The sequence below is a fragment of the Arachis stenosperma genome, chromosome 3, assembly GCF_014773155.1.
Source record: "Arachis stenosperma cultivar V10309 chromosome 3, arast.V10309.gnm1.PFL2, whole genome shotgun sequence".
In the NCBI taxonomy this organism is placed as follows: domain Eukaryota; kingdom Viridiplantae; phylum Streptophyta; class Magnoliopsida; order Fabales; family Fabaceae; genus Arachis; species Arachis stenosperma.
This window is the reverse complement of record NC_080379.1, coordinates 30,854,607-30,874,811: the sequence shown is the minus strand read 5'-3', so window position 1 is coordinate 30,874,811 and position 20,205 is coordinate 30,854,607. Positions and strand designations below refer to the sequence as shown.

The window sequence follows — 20,205 nt, the reverse complement described above, 5'->3', positions numbered from 1 at the left end:
AAACTTCTTCGACAACAATTCAAAGTATTTAGCAAGGTTCATAAGGACTTAATCCGCAAATACGAAGGGCCATTTGAGATTATTGGACGTGTTGGGGAGGTTGCTTACAAGGTACAACTCCCTCCCTCTATGAAGATCTACCCGGCCTTCCATGTGAGTTTGCTTAAACCGTATCATGAAGACCAAGATGAACCGAGTAGAGGTGACTTGAGTCATGCTCCGCCTGTGGTGATTAGATCCTTTGATAAGGAAATCAAAGAGATCTTAGCCAATGGTGTCGTGCGACAAAGAGAAGTACCACCAAGTATCCAATACTTGATCAAGTGGAAAGGACTCCCAATAACTGAAACTAGCTGGGAAGCTCGTGAAGATTTGTGACAATTCAAAGAACACCTAGAGCGCTATCATGAATAGAACGCGACGCGGACGTCTGCATATTAGGTGAGGAAGAATGTCACGATAAATTTTAAAAAAGTTAGATTTAATAGTGTTTGTATAGTTTTCTCGAGTGTTTGGAAAATGCTCTAGATCGTTCCGGAACGTTCTAGAATGTCCTAGAAGGCCTCAGAATACCTTAGAAAGTTCTAGAAGACTCTAAAAGGTCATAGAATATTCTAGAAGAGTCTTGATGTATATAGAAGTATGAAGAATAGTATAGAATAATATAGAAGTATTCAGAAAGTTGTGGTAGGATAGATATTTGTCATAAATGTTTTGGATGATTAATTTGGACCATTGATTAGATTTAATCCTAACCATCCATTAAAAAGGTAGATGGCTATATAGGAGGTAAAAGTTAGAGTTTCGGTGTGTGAGTCATGTGTGAGTCATTTGTAACAAACACTTGAATAATAAAGTGTTCTTTCCACCAAAACTTTATTTATCTTGTGTTCTCTTGTGTTCTTAACTTTCTTGCTAAGTATTGAGGGTTAGGCTGACTTGATCTTAGTTTAAGAAGTTGAGTAAATTCGAATGTTGGCATAGTAATGTTGAAATATGTCCAAGGCCATGACATACTGCTGCTATTAGGTTTATCTTTTTTTTCTTCTTTTAATTATCTTCTCTTTTATTATTCTAATTTTTTTTTATCTATTTTGCTTTTTTATTTCCTCTTCTTATTTTTCACGTTAATTTTTTTTTGGGTCTGCTGCTGTTATTATGTTTATTTTTTTCTTCTTTTAATTATCTTCTCTTTTTATTTTTTGTTGTTAATATTTTTTTATCTATTTTGCTTTTTTATTTCCTCTTCTTACTTTTCTTTTTTTCTCAAGAGGAAAAAAACAAAAAGGCAAAAATAAAAAACGGAAAAACGAAGAGAAACAGAAAAAAACAAGAAAAAAGTAAAGGAGAAAAAAAAACATAATATTTGAGTATTTTCTTCCACAACTTTTTATGCTTTTCTTAAAAGGAATTTGTGTTTTTCCACCACATTTGTTAGAAAAAAATTTGCCAATAAAATTAAAAAATAAAACAAATACAGAAATTTCAATAATAAAAAACACATAAATTTGTGAAGTTGAACATACAAAACTGTAAAGTTTCACACAAAACAGTTAAATAAATAAAAAAAAAAACAAAAAGTTTTGACTATGTAAAATACAGAAATATTTGTTACACAAAATAAAAAATTTTGTAAAAGAAAGAACTCAATCTGACACATATATATATATATATATATATATATATATATATATATATATATATATATATATATATATATATATATATATATATATATATATATCTTACTAAAAACTAAATATAGAATATGTTTCCATAAACACAAAACACAAAATTTGTGTGTTTTCTTCATATATTACTCTGGTTTTCTTTCAAAATTTATATATTTATCGTAAAATGATTTTTGTGTTCATAGTCAAGGAGCGAGGAGAAATGAAAATAAATAAATAACAAATTAATTTTGGGTTTTTTTCATATAAAACTTTATGCATTTTGCTTCAGAAATTTAAGTGTTTTTCTAATATTTGTTGTAAGAACTTTTATAATAAATTAAAAATTGTGTTCTTTTTAATATTTGTTATAAGAAAATTTGTTCCTAAAATAAAAAATAATAATAAAAATACAGAAGTTTAAGTAAAAGAATATAGAAAAATTTGTGAAGGTAAACACAGAATAATTATATAGACAAAATAAAAAATACAAAAATTCATAACTACTTATAACACATAAATTTTACTATACAAACATAAAATTTTGTATTAGAATGGAATTCTGATATAATATGTTATACCTAAACTAAACATAGAATTTATTGTCACAAACACAGAAAATCAAAACTTTTAATTTGTGTTTTTTTTCTTCCTATGTTTCGATTGTAAAATTTTTGTGTTTAACATAAAAAAAATTATGTGTTTATCATTAAAGAGAAAAAAATGAAACATAAATAACACATAATTTCTGTGTTTCAATCTATAGACTTTTGTTGTTTTTTTTTTTTTAAGTTTTGTTTATAACAAATTGTATTTAAAATAAAAAACAATGAAAAACACATAAATTTTAGAAAGAGAAAACACATAAATTTGTGAAATTGTACACAACATAGTGATGTTAACAAAATAAATTAAAAAGTACAAAAATTTGTGTTTAAATTAATATTTTTTTTGTGTTTTTTGTTATGTATTTTTTCCTTTTTCTTCGGCGTGGTCTTTTTTCTTTTTTTAGAATTTCTCAATTTTTTTCTTCTTTTTACATAAAATAAAAAATAATAAAAAAACAAAGTAAAAAAATTTAAAAAGAGAAAATGTAAGAGAAGAAAAAAAAAGAGAAAAAGATGTATAAGAAGAAAGAGAGGGATGAAGAGATAGATGACGTAAAATAAGAAAGATGATGAGAAATAAAATGAAATAGATTTTTTTAATTGTTAAAAAAAATTAATAGTATAAAATATGATCATTAATTTTTTATTATTTTTTTATATTTATTTTTAATTTTATTTATAAAATTAATGATAAAAAATCACATTTTATTTTTTCAGTTATTAAAAAAGATCGAGAGAATTCACTCCCAAAAAAAAAAGTGAGAAAATGCACGAAAATCACTACTGATAGCAGTGTTATGTTGACAATGAGCAGAAGAGAAGAAGTGGATAAAGATCCATTTTGTTACGGATCCCGGACTCGAGGTCAAACCCGAACCCGGCTCTCCGGACCGACCCGTCTCCCCCCTCCGGAAGGCCCGAAACCGGCCCTATGGAGCCCCTAACCAACTTTTGAATTCAAACACCTCCCTTATCTTAACCAAAGAAGATAAGATAAGACGATCCCCATCACCTATAAATAAGGGGACCCAAGTCCCTCCAGGTATTCATTCATTCCTCACACTTTCTACCTCTTAGATCCATTCTGACTTGAGCGTCGGAGTGTCTTTGCAGGTACCTCCTCTCCGCTCCGCTCGGATAGTCCGACATCCGCCTCGACCCGCAGGTTCCCGAACCTCATCTCAACCCGTACCAGAGTCCTCTTGTACATTGGCGCCGTCTGTGGGGAACTGCGACAGTCGAACCGGATGGAGGGCATCCTGGAGGAGAACCCATCAAGCCAGGATGACTCCCAACCGCGTCGTCCGGCCTCAGAACACCAGGAAGCCACAAACCAAGCAAGAGTAGCAAGTACTATCCACCACACGAACGAACACGTCGTCACGGACCCGCGACATCCCGAGAAAGCCAAGGACAAAGCGGCACAGATCATCCAAGATCTCTGCCTCCGGGTCCAGGAACTTGAAGGCAAACTGACCAACAGAGAAAAACACGGCAACGAACACGGAAGCCAGGCAACTTCCAGATCAAGGTCCCATCGCGGCAGGTCGCCAACCCGACAACACGATAAGAGAGATGGTCGCAGCATCTCACGTAACCACCGACACGAGAAGTCGCCGGAACGGCGATACAACAAGAAACACCACCGCAGCGCCTCCCGTGATCTAAGTCGTCAACACGATTCAGACGAGGACCGGAGATACCGAAACACCAAACGCACGAGAAACGACCACACCATAATGGGAGCTACACCCTTCACAGAAAGAATCTTAAGAGCGAAACTCCCCAAGGGTTTCGACAAACCCACCGACATGAAGTATGATGGAACGAAGGATCCTCAGGAACATCTAACGGCCTTCGAGGCCAGAATGAACCTGGAAGGAGCAGCCGACGCATTCCGGTGCAGAGCCTTCCCGGTAACCCTTGCCGGACCGGCGATCAAATGGTTCAACGCCCTCCCGAACGGATCCATATCCAACTTCCACGACATAGCACGAAAATTTATGGCCCAATTCATGACCAGAATCACCAAAGCCAAACACCCCATCAGCTTGTTAGGGGTCACACAAAAGCAAGAAGAATCCACGAGGAAATACCTCGACCGCTTCAACGATGAATGCCTAACGGTCAACGGACTCACGGACTCCGTTGCAAGCCTTTGCCTAACTAACGGGCTCATGAATGAAGATTTTCGCAAGCACCTCACTACTAAACCAGTATGGACCATGCACGAAATCCAGAACGTCGCCAAAGACTACATCAACGACGAAGAGGTCAGCCAGGTCGTCGCTGCCAACAAGCGGCAGCACACCACCACCCAACACGGCAATTCGGCTCCCCGTCATAACCCAACACCCAAAGAAAATCAACGGGACCACCCTAGGCCGGCCAACCGGCCACCGAGAATAGGCAAATTCTCTAATTACACGCCCCTAACAGCACCAATTACGGAGATATACCATCAAATAGCAGATCGAGGCATCATCCCAAGAGCCCGACAACTCAAAGAAAGGACGGGAGGCAACAAAACTCTCTACTGTGACTACCACCGAGGTTACGGCCACAAAACACAAGATTGTTTCGACCTCAAAGACGCTCTTGAACAGGCCATACGAGACGCCAAACTCCCGGAATTTGCCAAAATCATCAGAGAACCAAGACGCACGGAGAGAGACAAGTCGCCGAAAAGAGAAGGACGTAACCCGAGAACTCAAAAGCTACCCCCCAGGGAGAGCCCGGAGGAAGACCCGACCATCATAGTGAACGTCATCACAGGCAAGGACGTATCGAGCAAGTCAAAACTAACAATGAAAAAAGATCTCAAGGTAATGGCCGTCAGAAACCAAGCCCCAATCGCCGCGGCCGACAATACGATAACATTCTTACCGGAGGACTGCCAACACGGCACCTCAGCCGAAGATGCCCCCTTCGTCATCTCAGCCAGAATCGGAACAGGACTAGTACGAAGAATACTGGTAGACACCGGTGCGGACTCCAACATCCTTTTCCGAGGAGCCTTCGACAAGCTCGGGCTCCGCAATGACAACCTCCAAACACACCTTCACGGCGTCACGGGACTCGGGGACAACTTTCTCAAACCAGATGGCTCGATTACCCTCCCCATCACCATAGGAACATGCAATCAGAAAAAGACAATCCTATCTGAATTCGTAGTCCTAAAAGACTCCACAGCCTATAACGTGATCCTCGGAAGAAAAACAATCAATGACTTCTCTGCAGTCATCTTCACCAAATACCTCCTCATGAAGTTCAGAACCGACGACGGCTCCGTCGGTACCATTCACGGAGACCAAGAGGTCGCAGCCGAATGCGACAACACCAGCCTAGCCCTAAGGAAAAAATCCCGAGATGCGGCCGGAATATTCCTAGCCGACCTAGATGCGCGACAAGACGGCCAACCTAGGCCAGAACCAGAAGGAGACATGGAAAAACTACAAATAGGGCCAACCAAAGAGGAATACACCTTCATTAATAGAAACCTCCCGTACGATCTTAAAAAAGAACTCTCCCAACTCCTAAAACAGAACAGAGACCTGTTCGCATTCACACCAGCCGATATGCCGGGAATAAACCCCGACCTAATGTCCCACCATCTAGCCGTGGATCCTCAAGCTAAGCCAGTGGCACAAAGGAGACGAAAAATGTCACCAGACCGAGCCGCCGAAGTCAAAAATCAAGTCAAAGTCCTACTCGAAGCCAACTTCATCCGGGAACTCCCCTACACGACCTGGCTAGCCAACGTCGTACTAGTAAAGAAGTCTAACGAAAAATGGCGAATGTGCGTCGACTACACAGACCTCAACAAAGCTTTCCCGAAGGACGCCTTCCCCCTACCAAACATCGACGGGTTAGTAGACGCAGCATCCGGCCACCGATACCTCAGCTTCATGGACGCATATTCTGGCTACAACCAGATCCCGATGCACCGACCAGACGAAGAAAAAACAGCGTTCATCACTCCGGACGGAACTTACTGCTACACAGTTATGCTTTTCGGCTTGGAAAACGCTGGAGCCACCTATCAAAGACTCGTTAACAACTAACCGACGACCTCAAGGTCATAATGAACACCCTACGAAAGCACCAAATGCGGCTCAACCCGGCAAAGTGCGCCTTCGGAATGGAAGCAGGGAAGTTCCTCGGCTTCATGATTACGCAACGCGGAGTTGAAGCAAACCCGGAGAAATGTCGTGCCGTCCTCGAAATGGCAAGCCCAAAAAACCTTAAAGACATCCAAAAGCTTACCGGCCGACTGACCGCGTTATCACGCTTTCTCGGGGCATCGGCTCAAAAAGCAATCCCTTTCTTCAAACTAATGAAAAAAGGAGCCCCTTTTAAATGGGAGACGGAATGCGAAGAAGCATTCCAACACTTTAAGAGGGTTCTAGCGGAACCACCAATTCTCGCCAAACCCCAAACAGGGAAAACGCTTTACCTGTACCTCTCCATAACGGAAGAGGCACTCGCAGCAGCTCTCATCCGAGAAAACGAGAAAAAGGAGCAAAAACCCGTATACTTCATAAGCAAAGTCTTACAGGATGCAGAAGCTTGCTATTCACGCTTAGAAAAGCTAGCTTTCGCACTCCTTACAGCCTCCCGGCACCTGCGGCAATACTTCCAAGCTCACCCCGTGACGGTCCGAACCGACCAGGCAGTCAAACAAGTATTACAGAAACCCGACCTAGCGGGAAGAATGCTATCATGGTCCATCGAGTTATCCCAATTCCAGATCAAGTTCGAACCCCGGAACGCTATCAAAGCACAAGTCTTGACCGATTTCATTGCCGAAATGACTCCGGGAAAGCTCACCCCCGAACCATGGAAACTGCACGTCAACGGCTCGTCAAACTCCACTCACGGAGGCGCCGGAATCATACTCGAAATCCAAAATGGGATCACAATTGAACAGTCAGTACGATACGAATTCCCAGTATTGAATAACCAAGCAGAATACGAGGCCCTCTTAGCAGGCCTGACCTTAGCCCAGGAAGTCGGTGCAAAGGCCCTAGAGGTAAACACCGATTCCCAGGTAGTCAGTTCCCAAATCAACGGAAGCTACCAGGCACGAGATCCCCTGCTCCAACAATACCTCACCAAGGTAAACAAACTGAAAGAAGGATTCGAGAGCATTACCATACAACATGTCCCCAGGGAACGAAACTCCAGGGCAGACCTACTTTCCAAGCTAGCCAGTACCAAACCGGGACACGGTAACAAGTCGCTAATTCAGGAGGTCGTTAGGTCGCCTTCTGTGTCAACAACAATCAACGCTCATCTAACATCCTCAAAACGGGAGTCCTGGACGTACCCTATCCTACAGTACCTCCTCGACAGAACCTTGCCGCCAGACCCAAAAGAGGGAAAGCGAATAAAAAGGGAAGCCGCCAACTATACCATCGTAGCAGGACAACTATACAAACGTGGATTCTCGCAACCCCTACTCAAATGTGTCGAACCCGGGAACACGGAGTACATACTCCGCAAAATCCACGAAGGCTGCTGTGGCCACCTCGTCGGAGGAAAAACATTAGCCCAAAAAATCATCAGGGCTGGCTACTTCTGGCCCACAATCATTCGAGACTCCATACAACTAGTAAAAAACTGTGACAAATGCCAAAGACACGCCAATATCCACCAAGCCGCCCCACACCAGCTCAGCACCATATCGGCAGAACGGCCGTTCGGCACTTGGGGGATCGACCTCGTCGGGCCCTTCCCTACAGCTCCCGGCCAACTAAGATATCTCATTGTCGCCATAGATTATTACACCAAATGGATCGAGGCCGAACCTCTGGCCTCCATAACGGCGACCCAGTGTCGGAAATTCGTTTGGCAATAGATCATCACCCGATTCGGAATCCCTGAGGTCGTCATCTCGGACAACGGAACCCAGTTTACCGAAAAAAATTCCGAGAGTTCTTAGAAGGATTACTGATGAGCGGATAATTTATACGCTTTTTGGCATTGTTTTTAGGTAGTTTTTAGTAAGTTCAAGCTACTTTTAGGGATGTTTTCATTAGTTTTTATGTTAAATTCACATTTCTGGACTTTACTATGAGTTTGTGTGTTTTTCTGTGATTTCAGGTAAATTCTGGCTGAAATTGAGGGACTTGAGCAAAACTCTGAAAAAGGCTGACAAAAGGACTGCTGATGCTGTTGGAATCTGACCTCCCTGCACTCGAAATCGATTTTCTGGAGCTACAGAACTCCAATTGGCGCGCTCTCAACGGCGTTGGAAAGTAGACATCCAGGGTTTCCAGCACAATATAATAGTCCATACTTTATTCGGAAATTGACGACGTAACTTGGCGTTGAACGCCAAGTTCATGCTGCTGTCTGGAGTTAAACGCCAGAAAAACGTCATGATCCGGAGTTGAACGCCCAAAACACGTCATAACTCGGAGTTCAACTCCAAGAGAAGCCTCAGCTCGTGGATTGATCAAGCTCAGCCCAAACATACACCAAGTGGGCCCCGGAAGTGGATTTATACATCAATTACTTACTCATGTAAACCCTAGGAGCTAGTTTATTATAAATAGAACTTTTTACTATCATATTCATATCCTGGATTGTATTTGGAATCCTGTGATCACGTTTTAGGGGGCTGGCCTCTCGGCCATGCCTGAACCTTTTACTTATGTATTTTCAACGGTGGAGTTTCTGCACACCATAGATTAAGGGTGTGGAGCTCTGCTGTACCTCAAGTATTAATGCAATTCTATTTTCTTTTATTCAATTCTCTCTTATTCTTATTCCAAGATATTCATTCACACCCAAGAACATGATGAATGTGATGATTAGATAACCCTCATTATCATTCTCACTTATGAACGCGCGTGATTGACAACCACTTCCGTTCTACATGCAACCGAGCTTGAATGTGTATCTCTTAGATTCCCCAACAAGAATCTTCGTGGTATAAGCTAGATAGATGGCGGCATTTATGAGGATCCGTAAAGTCTAACCTTGTCTGTGGTATTCCGAGTAGGATCCTGGGAATCCGGAAAGTCTAACCTTGTCTGTGGTATTCCGAGTAGGATTCCGGTAATAAATGACTGTGACGTGCTTCAGACTTGCAAGTGCTGGGCGTGATGACAAACGCAAAAGAATCAAGGGATTCTATTCCAGTAGGCGCAGGAACCAACCAGTGATTAGCCGTGCTGTGACAGAGCGCGTGAGCGTAGTTTTCACTGCGAGGATGGGATGTAGCCATCAACCATGGGTGATGCCTCCAGACGATTAGCCATGCGAGTGACAGCCGCAAAGGACCATTTTCCCGAGAGGATTGAAAGTAGCCACCGTTGATGGTGAACCCCTATACACAGCTTGCCATGGAAAGGAGTAAGAAGGATTGAGTTGAAGCAGTAGGAGAGCAGGCGTTCTTGAGCCATACAGTATCTCCATTCGCTGATCTGAAATTCCCACCAATGAATCTGCATAAGTATTCTATCCCTTTTATTATTTCTATTTTATTATTTCTATTTTCGAACCCATAAACCAATTTAATCTGCCTGACTGAGATTTACAAGGTGACCATAGCTTGCTTCATACCAACAATCTCTGTGGGATCGACCCTTACTCACGTAAGGTTTATTACTTGGACGACCCAGTACACTTGCTGGTTAGTTGAACGGAGTTGTGAATTCAACCAGTGCCATAATAATGATTTCACTCAAAATAGTTAGAACATTGATCACAAATGATCCATTGTTCACTCGTGCCAATTTCAAGTTCCATAATTTTACAAGGAGTGCAACTTAAAGAATAAGGATCACAATTTCGTCCACCAAGTTTTTGGCGCCGTTGCCGGGGATTGTTCGAGTATGGACAACTGACGGTTCATCTTGTTGCTCAGATTAGGTAATTTTCTTTTTAAAAAGTTTTCTAAAATCTTTCAAAAATATTTCTTTATTATTTTCGTTTTTTTTATATAATTTTCGAGAAAAAAAAATAATAAAAATACAAAAAAATCATAAAATCATAAAAAACCAAAAATATTTTGTGTTTCTTGTTTGAGTCTTGAGTCAATTTTTAAGTTTGGTGTCAATTGCATGCTTTAAAAATTTTTCTTGCATTTTTCGAAAATTCATGCATTCATAGTGTTCTTCATGATCTTCAAGTTGTTCTTGATAAGTCTTCTTGTTTGATCTTGATGATTTCTTGTTTTGTGTCTTTTCTTGTTTTTCATGTGCATCTTTGCATTCATATTTTTCATGCATTAAAGATTTCTAAGTTTGGTGTCTTGCATGTTTTCTTTGCATCAAAAATTTTTCAAAATTATGTTCTTGATGTTCATCATGATCTTCAAAGTGTTCTTGGTGTTCATCTTGACATTCATAGCATTCTTGCATGCATTCATGGTTTTGATCTAAAAATTTCATGCATTGAGTATTTTTGTTGTTTTTCTCTCTCATAATTAAAAATTCAAAAATCAAAAAAATATCTTTTCCTTATTTCCCTCCAAATTATCGAAATTTTGGGTTGACTTGGTCAAAAATTTTTAAAAATTAGTTATTTCTTACAAGTCAAGTCAAAATTTCAATTTTAAAAAATCTTATCTTTTCAAAATCTTTTTCAAAAATTATATCTTTTTCATTTTTTTCTATTTTTCGAAAATTTCAAAAACATTTTTCAAATTATTTTCAAAATCTTTTTATTATCTTTACATCATATTTTCGAAAATTCACTAATAATTAATGTGATTGGTTCAAAAATTTGAAGTTTGTTACTTTCTTGTTAAGAAAGGTTCAATCTTTAAGTTCTAGAATCTTATCTTGTAGTTTCTTGTTAGTGAAGTAAATAATTTTAAAATTTTTGAATTAAATCTTTTTATCTTTTATTTTATCTTTTTCAAAAATTTTATCTTTTTCAAAATTTGATTTCAAAAATATCTTATCTAACTTACTATCTTCTTATCTTTTTCAATTTTGATTTCAAATCTTTTTCAATCAACTAACTAACTTTTTGTTTGTTTCTTATCTTTTTCAAAACCACCTAACTAATTCTCCCTCTTCTATTTTCGAAAATATCTCATCCCTTTTTCAAAAAAAAAATTCTTTTTAATTAACTAATTGTTTCATGTTTTAATTTTAATTACAATTTATCTCTAATTTTCGAAAATCACTAACTCCTTTTCAAACTTATTTTCGAATTCTCTCTTCTCTTTTCTTCTTCTATTTAATTATTTAATTATTAACACTTCTCTTCACCTCTCTTCATCCAAAATCCGAACCCCCCTCCTCATTCTTCTACCCCCTTCTTTTTCTACTAACATAAAGGAATCTCTATACTGTGACATAGAGGATTCCTCTTCTTTTCTTGTTTTCTTCTCTCTCATATGAGCAGGAACAAGGATAAAGGCACTCTTGTTGAAATTGATCCAGAACCTGAAAGGACTCTGAAGAGAAAATTAAGAGAAGCTAAATTACAACAATCCAGAAACAACCTTTCAGAAATTTTCGAACAAGAGAAGGAGATGGCAGCCGAAAATAATAATATTGCAAGGAGAATGCTTGGTGACTTCACAAAGCCAACGTCCAAGTTTGATGGAAGAAGCATCTCCATTCCTGCCATTGGAGCCAATAACTTTGAGCTTAAGCCTCAACTAGTTGCTTTAATGCAACAAAACTGCAAGTTTTATGGACTTCCATCTGAAGATCCTTATCGGTTTTTAACTGAGTTCTTGCAGATCTGTGAGACTGTAAAAACGAATGGGGTTGATCCTGAAGTTTACAGACTCATGCTTTTCCCTTTTGCTGTAAGAGACAGAGCTAGAGTATGGTTGGATTCACAACCCAAGGATAGCTTGGACTCATGGGATAAGCTTGTCACTGCATTCTTAGATAAATTCTTTCCTCCTCAAAAGCTGAGCAAGCTGAGAGTGGATGTTCAAACCTTCAAACAAAAAGATGGTGAATCCCTCTATGAAGCTTGGGAAAGATACAAGCAGCTGACCAAGAGATGTCCATCTGACATGTTTTCAGAATGGACCATTTTAGATATATTCTATTATGGTCTCTCTGAATTTTCGAAAATGTCATTGGACCATTCTGCAGGTGGATCTATTCACCTGAAGAAAACGCCTGAAGAGGCTCAAGAGCTCATTGACATGGTTGCAAATAACCAGTTCATGTACACTTCTGAGAGGAATTCCGTGAACAATGGGATATCTCAGAAGAAATGAGTTCTTGAAATTGATACTCTGAATGCCATATTGGCTCAGAACAAAGTGTTGACTCAACAGGTCAACATGATCTCTCAAAATCTGAATGGATTGCAACATGCATCCAACAGTACTAGAGAGGCAGCTTCTGAAGAAGCTTATGATCCTGAGAACCCTGCCATGGCAGAGGTTAATTACATGGGTGAACCTTATGGAAACACCTATAACTCATCATGGAGAAATCATCCAAATTTCTCATGGAAGGATCAACAAAAACCTCAACAAGGTTTTAACAATGGTGGACGCAACAGGCTGAACAATAGTAAGCCATATCCATCATCTTCTCAGCAACAGACAGAGAATTCTGAACAAAACACTTCTAATTTAGCCAATGTAGTCTCTGATCTGTCAAAGGCCACTTTCAGTTTCATGAATGAAACAAGATCCTCCATTAGAAATCTGGAGGCACAAGTGGGCCAACTGAGTAAGACAGTCATTGAAACTCCTCCCAGTATTCTCCCAAGCAATACAGAAGAGAATCCAAAAGGAGAGTGCAAGGCCATTGACATAGTCAATATGGCCGAATGCACAAGGGAGGAGGAGGACGAAAATCCTAGTGAGAAAAACCTCCTGGGACGTCCCTCAAGCAAGAAGGAGTTTCCTATTAAGGTTCCAAAGGAATCTGAGGCTCATACAGTGACCATAGAGATTCCATTAAATCTCCTTCTGCCATTCATGAGCTCTGAAGACTATTCTTCCTCAGAAGAGGATGAAGATGTAACTGGAGAGCAAGTTGCTCAATATTTAGGAGCTATCATGAAGCTGAATGCCAAATTGTTTGGTAATGAGACTTGGGAAAGTGAACCTCCTTTGCTCATTAATGAACTGGATACTTGGATTCAGAAAATTATACCTCAAAAGAAACAAGATCCTGGCAAATTCTTAATACCTTGTACCATAGGCACCATAATCTTTGAAAAAGCTCTGTGTGATCTGGGGTCAGGGATAAATCTTATGCCACTCTCTGTAATGGAGAAGCTGGGGATCATTGAGGTACAACCTGCCTTGTTCTCATTATAACTGGCAGACAAGTCATTGAGACAAGCTTATGGATTAGTGGAGGATGTGCTAGTAAAGGTTGAAGGCCTTTACATCCCTGCTGATTTCATAATCTTAGACACTAGGAAGGAAGAGGATGATTACATCATCCTTGGAAGACCTTTCCTAGCCACAGCAGGAGCTGTGATAGATGTCAACAGAGGAGAATTAGTCCTTCAATTGAATGGGGAATACCTTGTGTTTAAGGCACATGGCCATCCCTCTATGACAGAAGAGAGTAAGCATGAAGAGCTTCTCTCAGTTCAGAGTCAAGAAGAGCCCACACAGTCAAACTCTAAGTTTGGTGTTGTGAGGCCACAACCAAACTCTAAGTTTGGTGTTAAGATCCCATATCCAAACTCTAAGTTTGGTATGGACAACTATACAACATTGACCTGATCACCTTGTGGCTCCATGAGAGCCACTGTCAAGCTATTGACATTAAAGAAGCGCTTGTTGGGAGGCAACCCAATTTTATTTATCTAATTTTATTTTATTCTATTTTATTGTTATTTTGTGTTTTATTAGGTACATGATCATGAGGAGTCACGAAAAAAAAATCAAAAAAATTAAAAACAGAGTCAAAAACAGAAGAAATAAATTTCACCCTGGAGGACGCACAGGCTGGCGTTCGAAGCACAGGCTGGCGTTCAACGCCAGTAAGATGCATCTGGCTGGCGTTCAACGCCAGAACAGAGCACCATTCTGGCGCTGAACGCCAGAAACAAGCAACATCCTGGCGCTGAACGCCAGGAATGTGCCTAGAGGAGACAAACTGGCGCTGAACGCCAGTAACAAGCATGAAACTGGCGTTCAACGCCAGAAACATGCATTACATGGGCGTTGAACGCCCAGAACATGCACCAATGGGCGTTTGAACGCCAGAATGATGCATGAAGGCATTTTACATGCCTATATGGTGAAGGAATGGTATTTGTTTACACCTCAGGACCCTGTGGACCCCACAAGATCACCTCAGGATCTGTGGACCCCACAGGATCCCCACCTACCATATTCCCACCTTACCTTTTAATCCTAATCACACTCTCCTAATCCTAAATCTCATTCTTCCTACTCTCCATGTCACACTTCCCAACACCCATCACCAATCACCTCAATTCCTCTTCCCAATTCTCCCATTCACCATTCACATCACCCCACTCTTCCCCATAAACCCCACCTACCTTCATAAAATTCAAATTCAATTTCCCACCCATTCCCACCCAAAATGGCCGAACACCAACCCTCCCCTCTCCCTATAAATACCCTTCCCTTCTACTTCATTTTCACACAACACAACCCCTTCTTCTCCCACATAGCCGAACCCCCTTCTCTCCCTCTCTACCATAATTTCTTCTTCTTCTTCTACTCCTCTTTTCTTTTTTTGCTCGAGGACGAGCAAAATTTTAAGTTTGGTGTGGTAAAATGCATAAGCTTTTTGTTTTTCCATTACCAATGGCACCTAAGGCCGGAGTATCCTCTAGAAAAGGAAAAGGGAAGACAAAAGCTTCCACCTCCGAGTCATGGGAGATGGAAAGATTCATCTCCAAGAGCCATCAAGACCACTTCTATGATGTTGTGGCAAAGAAGAAGGTGATCCCTGAGGTCCCTTTCAAGCTCAAAAAGAATGAGTATCCGGAGATCCGACATGAAGTTCAAAGAAGAGGTTGGGAAGTCTTAACCAACCCCATGCAACAAGTCAGAATCTTAATGGTCCAAGAGTTCTATGCCAATGCATGGATCACTAGGAACCATAACCAAGGTATGAACCCAAGTCCAAAGAATTATCTCACAATGGTTAGGGGAAAATACTTGGATTTCAGTCCGGAAAATGTAAGGTTGGCATTCCACTTGCCTATGATGCAAGGTGATGAACGCCCCTACACTAGAAGGGTCAATTTTGATCAAAGATTGGACCAAGTCCTTATGGACATTTGTGTGGAAGGAGCTCAGTGGATAATAGATTCCAAAGGCAAGCCAGTTCAACTAAGAAGACTGGATCTCAAGCCTGTGGCTAGAGGATGGTTGGAGTTCATTCAACATTCTATCATTCTTACTAGCAACCGATCTGAAGTTACTGTGGATCGGGCCATCATGATCCATAGCATCATGATTGGAGAGGAAGTAGAAGTTCATGAGGTCATCTCCAATGAACTCTACAAAATAGCCGACAAGCCCTCACCCATGGCACGGCTAGCCTTCCCTCACCTTATTTGCCATCTATGTTACTCAGCTAGAGTTATCATAGAAGGAGATGTCTCTATTGAAGAAGACAAGCCCATCACCAAGAAAAGGATGGAGCAAGCAAGAGAAGCTCCTCACGGCCCTCAAGAAGTGCAGGAGGAAGCTCATCATCAACAAATCCCTGAGATACCTCAAGGGATGCACTTTCCTCCAAACAACTATTGGGAACAACTCAACACTTCCTTAGAAGGATTGAGTCACAATGTGGAACAATTAAGGGTGGAACATCATGAGCACTCCATCATTCTCCAAGAAATAAGAGAAGATCAAAGAGCAATGAGGGAGGAGCAACAAAGGCAAGGAAGGGAAATAGAAGAGCTAAAGAACATCATTGGTCCTTCAAGAAGAAGACGCCACTAGAGGTGGATTCATTCCTTGTTCTTATTTCTTTCTGTTTTCGGTTTTTAGTACTATGTTTATCTATGCTTTGTGTCTTTATTTCATGATCATTAGTATGTAACCATGCCTTAAAGCTATGAATAAAATCCATTAATCCTTCACCTCTCTTAAATGAAAAATGTTTTTATTCAAAAGAACAAGAAGTACATAAATTTCGAAAATAGCTCTTGAATTTAGTTTAATTATATTGATGTGGTGACAATACTTTTTGTTTTCTGAATGAATGCTTGAACAGTGCATATGTCTTTTGATCTTGTTGTTTATGAGTGTTAAAATTGTTGGCTCTTGAAAGAATGATGAACTAGGAGAAATGTTATTGAGGATCTGAAAAATCATGAAATTGATTCTTGAAGCAAGAAAAAGCAGCAAAAAAGAAGAAGCATTCGAAAAAAAAAAAAGAGTATATAGAAAAAGAAGGAGCAGTAAAAAAAAAAGCCAATAGCCCTTAAAACCAAAAGGCAAGGGTAAAAAGGATCCAAGGCTTTGAGCATCAATGGATAGGAGGGCCCAAGGAAACAAAATCTAGGCCTAAACGGCTAAACCAAGCTGTCCCTAACCATGTGTTTGTGTCATGAAGGTCCAAGTGAAAAGCTTGAGACTAAGTGGTTAAAGTCGTGATCCAAGGCAAAAGAGTGTGCTTAAGAGCTCTGGACACCACTAACTGGGGACTTTAGCAAAGCTAAGTCACAATCTGAAAAGGTTCACCCAGTTATGTGTCTGTGGCATTTATGTATCCGGTGGTAATACTGGAAAACAAAGTGCTTAGGGCCACGGCCAAGACTCATAAGTAGCTGTGTTCAAGAATCAACATGCTTAACTAGGAAAGTCAATAACACTATCCGAAATTGTAAGTTCCTAGAGAAGCCAATCATTCTGAACTTCAAAGGAAAAAGTGAGATGCCAAAACTATTCAGAAGCAAAAAGCTACAAGTCCCGCTCATTTAATTATAATTAATATTCATTGATATTTCTGAATTTATAGTATATTCTCTTCTTTTTATCCTAATTGATTTTCAGTTGCTTGGGGACAAGCAACAATTTAAGTTTGGTGTTGTGATGAGCGGATAATTTATACGCTTTTTGGCATTGTTTTTAGGTAGTTTTTAGTAAGTTCAAGCTACTTTTAGGGAAGTTTATGTTAAATTCACATTTCTGGACTTTACTATGAGTTTGTGTATTTTTCTGTGATTTCAGGGAAATTCTGGCTGAAATTGAGGCACTTGAGCAAAACTCTGAAAAAGGCTGACAAAAGGACTGTTGATGCTGTTGGAATCTGACCTCCCTGCACTCGAAATGGATTTTCTGGAGCTACAGAACTCCAATTGGAGCGCTCTCAACGGCGTTGGAAAGTAGACATCCAGGGCTTTCTAGCAATATATAATAGTCCATACTTTATTCGGAAATTGACGACGTAACCTGGCGTTGAACGCCAAGTTCATGCTGCTGTCTGGAGTTAAACGCCAGAAAAACGTCATGATCCGGAGTTGAACGCCCAAAACACATCATAACTCGGAGTTCAACTCCAAGAGAAGCCTCAGCTCGTGGATTGATCAAGCTCAGCCCAAACATACACCAAGTGGGCCCCAGAAGTGGATTTATGCATCAATTACTTACTCATGTAAACCCTAGGAGCTAGTTTATTATAAATAGAACTTTTTACTATCATATTCATATCCTGGATTGTATTTGGAATCCTGTGATCACGTTTTAGGGGGCTGGCCTCTTGGCCATGCCTGAACCTTTTACTTATGTATTTTCAACGGTGGAGTTTCTGCACACCATAGATTAAGGGTGTGGAGCTCTGCTGTACCTCAAGTATTAATGCAATTCTATTTTCTTTTATTCAATTCTCTCTTATTCTTATTCCAAGATATTCATTCGCACCCAAGAACATGATGAATGTGATGATTAGATAACCCTCATTATCATTCTCACTTATGAACGCGCGTGATTGACAACCACTTCCGTTCTACATGCAACCGAGCTTGAATGTGTATCTCTTAGATTCCCCAACAAGAATCTTCATGGTATAAGCTAGATAGATGGCGGCATTTATGAGGATCCGGAAAGTCTAACCTTGTCTGTGGTATTCCGAGTAGGATCCTGGGAATCCGGAAAGTCTAACCTTGTCTGTGGTATTCCGAGTAGGATTCCGGTAATAAATGACTGTGACGTGCTTCAGACTTGCAAGTGCTGGGCGTGATGACAAACGCAAAAGAATCAAGGGATTCTATTCCAGTAGGCGCAGGAACCAACCAGTGATTAGCCGTGCTGTGACAGAGCGCGTGAGCGTAGTTTTCACTGCGAGGATGGGATGTAGCCATCAACCATGGGTGATGCCTCCAGACGATTAGCCATGCGAGTGACAGCCGCAGAGGACCATTTTCCCGAGAGGATTGAAAGTAGCCACCGTTGATGGTGAACCCCTATACACAGCTTGCCATGGAAAGGAGTAAGAAGGATTGAGTTGAAGCAGTAGGAGAGCAGGCGTTCTTGAGCCATACAGTATCTCCATTCGCTGATCTGAAATTCCCACCAATGAATCTGCATAAGTATTCTATCCCTTTTATTATTTCTATTTTATTATTTCTATTTTCGAACCCATAAACCAATTTAATCTGCCTGACTGAGATTTACAAGGTGACCATAGCTTGCTTCATACCAACAATCTCTGTGGGATCGACCCTTACTCACGTAAGGTTTATTACTTGGACGACCCAGTACACTTGCTGGTTAGTTGAACGGAGTTGTGAATTCAACCAGTGCCATAATAATGATTTCACTCAAAATAGTTAGAACATTGATCACAAATGATCCATTGTTCACTCGTGCCAATTTCAAGTTCCATAATTTTACAAGGAGTGCAACTTAAAGAATAAGGATCACAATTTCGTCCACCAATTACACATATCCCATCGCTTCAGCTCAGTAGAACACCCTCAAACAAACGGACAGGTGGAATCCGCAAACAAAATAATCGTTAAAGGACTCAAGAAACGGCTCGACGAAGCCAAAGGACTATGGGCAGACGAATTAGGGTCAGTTCTATGGTCGTACCGAACAACACCCCAAACGACCACGGGGGAAACGCCTTTCCGATTAACATACGGCGTGGAAGCAGTCATCCCAGTTGAAATCGGGGACCCCAGCCCCAGGAAAACGGTCGGAGGTAACGACGAAAAAGCAGAACGAGACCTCATTGACGAAGAAAGAAGCATAGCTCACGTCAAAGAGTTAGCATTCAAACAAAGAATCAGCCTAAGATACAATCACGGCGTTATCCGACGAGAATTTGCGGCTGACGACCTCGTCCTACGACGAAACGATATCGGTCCCCCGACTCCAGGAGAAGGAAAGCTCACCCCCAACTGGGAAGGACCATACAGAATCAAGGCCGTAAGCGGAAAAGGAGCGTATAAACTCGAACGGCTCAACGGCGACGAAGTCCCGAGGACCTGGAACGCAGCCAACTTGCGACGATACTACGCCTAGACCGACCTAAATAGGTCGCCCCTTTATTTTCCTTTCTATTTTTATCCTTTATTTATATTTTTAATCTTGGGTACTCTTTCCCGCCGTTAACGGAGGGTTTTAACGAGGCCCAACCATTCAATAAAAATTCTATGAAAAGCTATTTCCACTTTCTTACACGTCCCAAATACGGAACAAAGACACGGCCACGACTGGAGGACTGATCACCCCCCAGGCCCAACACACGGATATCCATAAAAACCCGACCAAACGGCGGTCCGAGGAAACAAAAAACAGACGGAATAGCTCAAAACATATAAAAAGAGCCGAACGGCAAAAAAACTCCATAATACGGATCATACAAAAGGCCCGGACGGCCGAAAATACCATTAAACGGTTCCCAAAACCACGGCCCCTGGCCATCCAAATATTCAAAAAACAAACAAAAGTTCAAAATAAAAATTACAAGAGATAAAAAGCTATTCGAGATCGACAATCTGGCCATCACGAACAACCTTGAACGCTCCCATCA

The 20,205-nt window shown here is 40.5% G+C and overlaps 2 protein-coding genes across 2 annotated transcripts; both read left to right on the top strand.

Moving 5' to 3' along the window:
* The first annotated feature begins 3,525 nt into the window (after positions 1-3,525).
* LOC130965821 (uncharacterized) lies at positions 3,526-6,342 on the top strand. Its single transcript, XM_057890579.1, has one exon. It carries the CDS (start codon positions 3,526-3,528, stop codon positions 6,340-6,342), a length of 2,817 nt encoding a protein of 938 aa, XP_057746562.1.
* Positions 6,343-6,362: 20 nt separating this feature from the next.
* On the top strand, positions 6,363-19,694 carry LOC130965820 (uncharacterized). Its single transcript, XM_057890578.1, has 2 exons — positions 6,363-8,131; positions 19,127-19,694. Exons 1-2 carry the CDS (start codon positions 6,363-6,365, stop codon positions 19,692-19,694), a joined length of 2,337 nt encoding a protein of 778 aa, XP_057746561.1.
* The last annotated feature ends 511 nt before the right edge of the window (positions 19,695-20,205 follow it).

Coding starts and splice junctions, on each gene's coding strand:
- LOC130965821 (XM_057890579.1), top strand. CDS start 3,526: ATGGAGGGCATCCTGGAGGAGAACCCATCAAGCCAGGATGACTCCCAA.
- LOC130965820 (XM_057890578.1), top strand. CDS start 6,363: ATGAACACCCTACGAAAGCACCAAATGCGGCTCAACCCGGCAAAGTGC. Junction 8,132..19,126: donor CAGTGTCGGAAATTCGTTTG/GCAATAGATCAT, acceptor CCATCGCTTCAG/CTCAGTAGAACACCCTCAAA.